The sequence below is a fragment of the Pseudophryne corroboree genome, chromosome 2, assembly GCF_028390025.1.
Source record: "Pseudophryne corroboree isolate aPseCor3 chromosome 2, aPseCor3.hap2, whole genome shotgun sequence".
Taxonomy (NCBI): Eukaryota; Metazoa; Chordata; class Amphibia; order Anura; family Myobatrachidae; genus Pseudophryne; species Pseudophryne corroboree.
The window spans coordinates 318630269-318637023 of record NC_086445.1 but is presented as its reverse complement, the minus strand read 5'-3'; the positions used below and the strand labels follow the sequence as shown (position 1 = coordinate 318637023).

The following is a 6755-nucleotide window of genomic DNA, read 5'->3' as shown; positions in this document are numbered from 1 at the left end:
AGCTCCTCAGAGTGCATTCAGTCGACCTGGGCACATTTCTAAAACTGAGGTCTGGAGGAGGGGCATAGAGGGAGGAGCCAGTTCACACCCAATGAAAAGTCTTTGGAGTGCCCATGTCTCCTGCGGATCCCATCTATACCCCATGGTCTTGATGTCATCCCCAGCATCCTCTAGGACATATGAGAAAAAAGAAATTACACTGGGCAGCCACCTCATGGGTGTGTTGGAAGAGCTACTAAGCTACTAATTATTTTTAAAATGTTGACAGTTACATCCAACTCATTTATAACTTAATAACTTGAACATTTAAACCTGGGCAACGCCGGGTACTTCAACTTATTATGCATAAATACAACTCTGCATAGCCCACAATTACATCTGCACGCCCTTTCTGAACTTTGCTTGCGGGAGAACACCCTGTTACAGCACAGTTGTGCCCCTTTTAGTTACTAGGTAACATATGTTTAGCTTGAGTATGATTCCGCATCACCCATAGTTGAGTATGCTTGGTTACAGAGCATGGGCAACACATTAACATGCAAAGTACACACCACAGAAGGCTCTGCATTCAACTCTACATCAGCCCGTTATCTGTAGAACATGGTGAGTGGGCACATTTCAAGGCATTCGTGTGATGCATAATATTCATGGTCTGGTGAATTGATAGAAAAACCACTTGGGGGAGATACAGTAATCTATCTGTTGAATACATTAATGACTGTACCTTGGAGCATCAGCTTCCTTCTATATATATCACACAAGCCATTAATGTTGGATTAATCAAGGCTTTTTAGTCGAACTGTAGCTGCCTTTCACCTTTGCATACGAAAATGTTGTCTCTAGCTCCAAGGTGTCTGATTGCCCCAAACCATTACTAGATGTCTGACTGGAATAGTCATTGATGCCCAAGTCACATTGCAGATAGCTGTTCAGTCACAATTAGGATATGTCACAGACCGTATAGAGAGGTGCAGCTGCAGGCTTTTATGCATCTAATTTAGCTTTTTGTGAAATCATTTTCTTTTTTTCTATTCCGTTATCTCATTATAATATATTTTATTATTTTTGACATAGACTGACATGGTAATTGAAGTAGCTAATAAAAAAAAGTTATAAAAAACTGAACCTTCGTTACATTTGTTATTGCATTGCCTAATTGCTTGTGGTATGGGGTTTACTTACTAAGCGGTGGCGTGCTTCCTGGCATGTTTAAGCCAGAAATTGAAAAGGGCAAAACACCCACAAATTCTAATTGGAATCCAGAAATAATAATTGGAAGACATACTATACATTTTGCTCCTGAAGATTAAAGTTATGTTTTAGCTCTCATGCTCTGTAAGCCACTTTACCTCACGACAAGAAAGAAGCAAAGATGAGTGTTACCAGCACTTCTAACATGAGATCTACATCTGCACAGCATGCAAATACTGAGCTGCAAACATCTCCTTTCTGTGTATATGTGATCAGCTGTGCCTGTGCTTCCTCTGCCTTGCTCCCCTCCTCCCTCCCACGCCTCCAGTGTGCATTTCTACATAAAAACAGAAACTGCCAGCTCCCTCAATCAGAAACACAGGAGAAGAGGACGGGAACAAGCCACCTTGTTCTCAGCTTTTCCCTCGCCTTGCAGTCTTTGCATCCAACCTGCAGAGACGGACAGCACAAGCACTACACTCAAGCAGTGACTGCATGACAATCTCTAGTTCTTAGTTTTATAGTGTTTTACGCTGCAGTACAGCCTATTTGCATATTTTATTTTTTGGAAGGGAGTGAGGTAACAGGCATTTACCTCCTTCCAGCCTTTATGGCTTTACCAGACAACGCACGTGGATTGCCCAATGGTGGTGGTGGAGGTGGCAGCTGTGCAGGAGGCAAACCCTTGGATCCTTTGTTCCCAGAAATCGTGGAGCTAAATGTTGGGGGACAGGTCTATGTGACCCGACACACGACCCTGGTGTCAGTTCCAGACTCTCTGCTCTGGCGTATGTTTTCCCAACAGAAACCAGGAGAGCTTGCTCGTGACAGTAAGGGACGTTTCTTCCTTGACCGGGATGGTTTCCTATTTCGTTACATATTGGATTATCTGCGAGATCTGCAGCTTGTTTTGCCAGATTACTTTCCAGAGAGAAGTCGACTGCAAAGAGAAGCCGAGCACTTTCAGCTTCCTGAACTAGTAAAGCGTCTGAATCCTCTGCGTATCAGCAAGGACAGCTCCATAGGGGGTGAAGAGCCACCTTTACTCCTCACCCCAGCAACAATTCAAGACTCGGAATTGGAAACAGCAGTCATTACCTCCTCAACCTCTCCTGCAGCTGGGGTGCCCTCCCCAACATTAGATCCGTATCGTTTTAATGCCTCCTCTTCTTGCAGCCCTGCCTCAGTCCCTCGTCTCACTCCTTCCCAGTCCCTGGAAGGCAAAAGGTCTGGATACATAACAGTTGGCTACCGAGGTTCTTATACTATAGGACGTGAAGCACAGGCTGATGCAAAGTTCCGAAGAGTTGCTCGTATCACTGTCTGCGGCAAAACTTCCCTGGCCAAAGAAGTTTTTGGAGAAACCTTAAATGAAAGCCGAGATCCTGACAGACCTCCTGAGAGGTACACCTCCAGGTACTACCTCAAGTTTAACTTTCTGGAGCAAGCTTTTGACAAGTTATCTGAATCTGGCTTTCACATGGTGGCCTGCAGTTCTACAGGAACATGCGCATTTGCCAGCAATGACCAGAGTGAGGACAAAGTGTGGACCAGCTACACTGAGTATGTGTTTTGCAGAGACTGAAACTTTTTAAGCAATCATCAAGAACATTTAGTCACTGATATTATATCTGTTGATCACAAATGCAATGAAAAAGGAACTTTAACATTTTCCAACCGGGAGGAAAACATTGTGTGACTGGTCTATCTACTTTCAGAATATTAGTTTTTAAGACAGTAAGATTTAATTTTCTGGGCAGCACAATGCTTATGAAAACTAGAACTGATTACTGTAAGAACTATCATGCTCACAAAGGATTGTGATTTACGGCTGTGGAAAAAGTGACACGTTGTATCACAGAGGCAGGAAGAATTCTAAGTCATATTTCTTAAATTCTTCCTGCTGGAATGTGTCAGTACAGCACTAGCCCTTTCTGCTTTAGGAAGCACAAGATATATAACAGTTGCTCCACAGAGAGCTGGGAAGAGAAGAGTCCATAGGCAACTTGTAAGCATTCACCCTCTAAACCTTTCTATTCTATATTGAATAATAATCATTTCATTTTTGGCAACATACAGTAGCTCACCCACTATATTAGAATGTAGAACTGCAAATGTGTAAGTTCAACCCAAGGTTCATTTTATTGAATGTCTTTATTTCTGCTCAGTTCCTGATCTCCAGCATCTCACATTATGTACACAGTATGTACTAAGCTTTGGAGTGAGATAAATGGACGGAAATAATATACCAACTAACTAGCTCCTAACTGTCATGTTTCAAAGACAGCCTGTAACATGGCAGAGAGGAACTGACTGACCGGTACTTTATCTCCGTCCACGATATATCTCTCCAAGGCTTAGTATATAGACCCCTAAGGCTAATAGACACTGTCATGATTCTAAATAATGATAGGGACATAGTTTTTAGTCACAACAGCATTTTGTCATTTTGTAATAAAAACTCTGGTTAGAAAAAATAATAATACATACAGTATAAGTTTTTCAATATGTTATCTTGCATTTGTTCCGGGCGTTTATCAAAGCTTACGTTTCATTTACAAAAATTGCACTTTTCTTATCCGAGTGTTAGAGAAAGCTTTGAGACGTTTTGTTTGTGCAGCCAGCATTCAGCACAGTGTTTGTTCTGCTGAGATCTAGTAGTACAAAGCCTTTGTGATTCATCGCTTCCAGACGTTAATTAAAAACATTAAAGGGCTTATTTACAGAGTTGCTGCTCACCTATCTTAGTAAACAGTCTAGCTGTAAATCATACATTTTGGCTGGCATTGGAAATAGGAGGCATATATAATATTAAAAACAATGTCCAGCCATGCTATACATTCTATATGCTCCATTCATGTAAATAGCATTGCACTGTACATGAAAGTAGCTAAGCAAAGATGATCCCACTACAGAGAAGAGAGTCTCACTATGAGCATCTTATTGTTTTATCACAATGTATCTGAATAGTGGAAATCGACCTTTCTCATTTGCAGGTCTCGTTGGATGAATTAGTAAGATTTTCATTAATAATGATAATTTGGTAAAATGTCAGCAGTCTGGTACACAGGCTTAATCTTCCACATATGTGCATTCAGGTGAGTCTGGTGAAAACACAAAGGCAGCGTAGGACAAATGATTTATTATCCCTTTGCTGCAGCAGCTATTGAAATACAATGAGTCTGACTTGATATGACCACTGTTGTCTACTGAAGCACATTATAAATGAATGAGTCATTAACATATTATGCCACTACTGAAATATCACTTATTATGATTACATGAACTCAGACAACCATGGCTTTACCAAAGATTGCCATTGCATTGATTTAATAATTTAAGTGTTTTTGTTCTGCAATAAAATAAATTTAGCATATAAACAATTCAGTGCTCATACGCCTTTGTATCTGCAAGGAGCTGCTGAGCTGTGCAGATGTATGTCAGATTTGGGGTACACCGTATCCATGTTTATGGTAGTCTTATCTCAGTCTTATTCCTGAACGGAACATATTTCTATTTTATATTACAACAAAGAATCAATAATACAAGGAAGCAATAAAAATAATCCCAATAACCCTATTGATAAATATCACATTACAGCCTATTTACCATGAGGAAGTTGAAACATTTACAGTTGCCTCCAAGTATTCTGAGTATTTGAATACAATGTCTTGCTAAAGCTATTGCCTAAGTGACTAACCCTATGTCATTTGCATAAAGTAATCATTAATAAGGGATTCTTAAAGAAGCCCAAACTCATTCCAATGTAATACTGCCTTCAGATTCCCATCATCAGTCTTGGGCTGACTAGAAATGATGGCATTTATAGTTAATCTACATTGTTGCTTACTGTAGGCCAAACATGCCTTACATATGTGGCTATCTCCAATTATCTGGGATTTATACTATTATTTCTTGTTTTTTTCCCCCAGATCATTAACATTTTTTGTATACTTGCAGTATATAATATTTACTGTTAATTTGCAATACTTTACAGCAGACGTGATGCTTTGCTGGGATTTCTATCGCTTCGTAGATTGCTATCTTGTCACTTTGTGAATTGAATTAAGCAGGAGTCACTGACTTAATAATTTTTATTGAATGCCCCATAACATTTAAATCCATAAAGAGGGGCATAAATTGTTTATAAAATGTATATATATACATTAATATGTATGTATATATATAAATATATAGAATAAAAAGCATTTTACAGGAACCATTTAGTTTTTTAATCATATATTAGTTCTCTGAAGTAACATAACTAGCTTAAAGGACTTGCAATATATATATATGGTGAACAAATATATGATGTATTGAATTTGCTATTGACTATATTGTCTGAAATATTATATGCCGTTTTGGAAAGCATACAATAATAGCAGTTATTACATAACCTTTGTGTGCATACCAATATATGTCGCTGTTCCTTTAGCATAAGGCGATGTCTCAGCTACTAACAGTGGGGTTAATATAAATACCACAGCTGACTTTTATGTCCTGTTGCTAATTTTAATAAAATTCCAATTGTTTGTAAATAATCTTGTTTCTAGTTATATCCTGTTGTGGATGGTCGTCCTGTTTCAACCACTTCACTAGTTGATTAGTTAATGTATTTTATTATGATTTACTAACATGAGTTCCATTGTAGCAAGACAATGGATGAATATAAGAATCTATAGCCATGGTATAACTTCATGTGTAAAAAGATGAAATAAATATGTCTGCCACAATAGTTTTGACATATTCAGAGTATTAATGTTGACGTTCAAGCAATTGTAGCCATGGTTGGACTTTTATTCCACTGCTAATCTCTAATGAGGTAGCGTATTACCTGTAAAGTGAGGTTTTAAACAAGAAATAGTTTACCTAACTGATGTTCCTGTTTATACTAGCGTGGACAATGTTTGCAAAAGACACATTACGTTACGTAAACTGCTTGCTGTTTTTTTGGTGTTATTTAAAGCAACCCTGCAGTAAAATCTTATTTTTAGACAAATACATTTTCTGACTTTTCCTGCTGAGAATGGCAAGACTTCATTTCAAGCATGGGTGCCTGTTTACCCAGGCCTGGGCCAGTTGCAGGGGCCTGGGTATCAGCGACTGACCCCCTCCAAGCCCCCACCTTCCTGACAACAACGCCACCTTTTTCAGCCTCTCCTGACATGCAGATAGATAAGACCAGGGTGGGAGGTGTGAGGGATTGGCTGGCTGGGATGTCTCTCAGTGGCAGAGGTAGTGCCCACTGCCAGTCACGATGTGTGAATGGAACGATGCAGAGTGTTAGCCAGGGTCCGGAAGAGAGGAGAGAATGGCACAGATGGCATCAGAGAAATAGGCAGCAGCAGCAGCAGTCAGTCCTCTCTCTCACTGTGTGAATCTCTCCCTTCTCCCAATCCACACCTGGTTGACCACCGTTTGGCACCCCCCCTGTGCTGCATGCACCCAGCGTGTACATAGTGTATTTGTAAGAATTTTTGTAAGGGAGAAAGCCTGGCCCTCCTCCACGAGTTGGCTATGCCCCCTCCCCCCCTCACAGTACCGGGGCCCAGCAGAGCTTTTGG

The 6755-nt window shown here is 40.0% G+C and overlaps 1 protein-coding gene across 1 annotated transcript; it reads left to right on the top strand.

Annotated features, from left to right (window-relative positions):
- Positions 1-1400: 1400 nt before the first annotated feature.
- KCTD12 (potassium channel tetramerization domain containing 12) lies at positions 1401-6190 on the top strand. The gene has a single exon (XM_063952961.1). The coding sequence runs from the start codon at positions 1802-1804 to the stop codon at positions 2774-2776; it is 975 nt and encodes a 324-aa protein (XP_063809031.1). The 5' UTR covers positions 1401-1801; the 3' UTR covers positions 2777-6190.
- Positions 6191-6755: the final 565 nt, after the last annotated feature.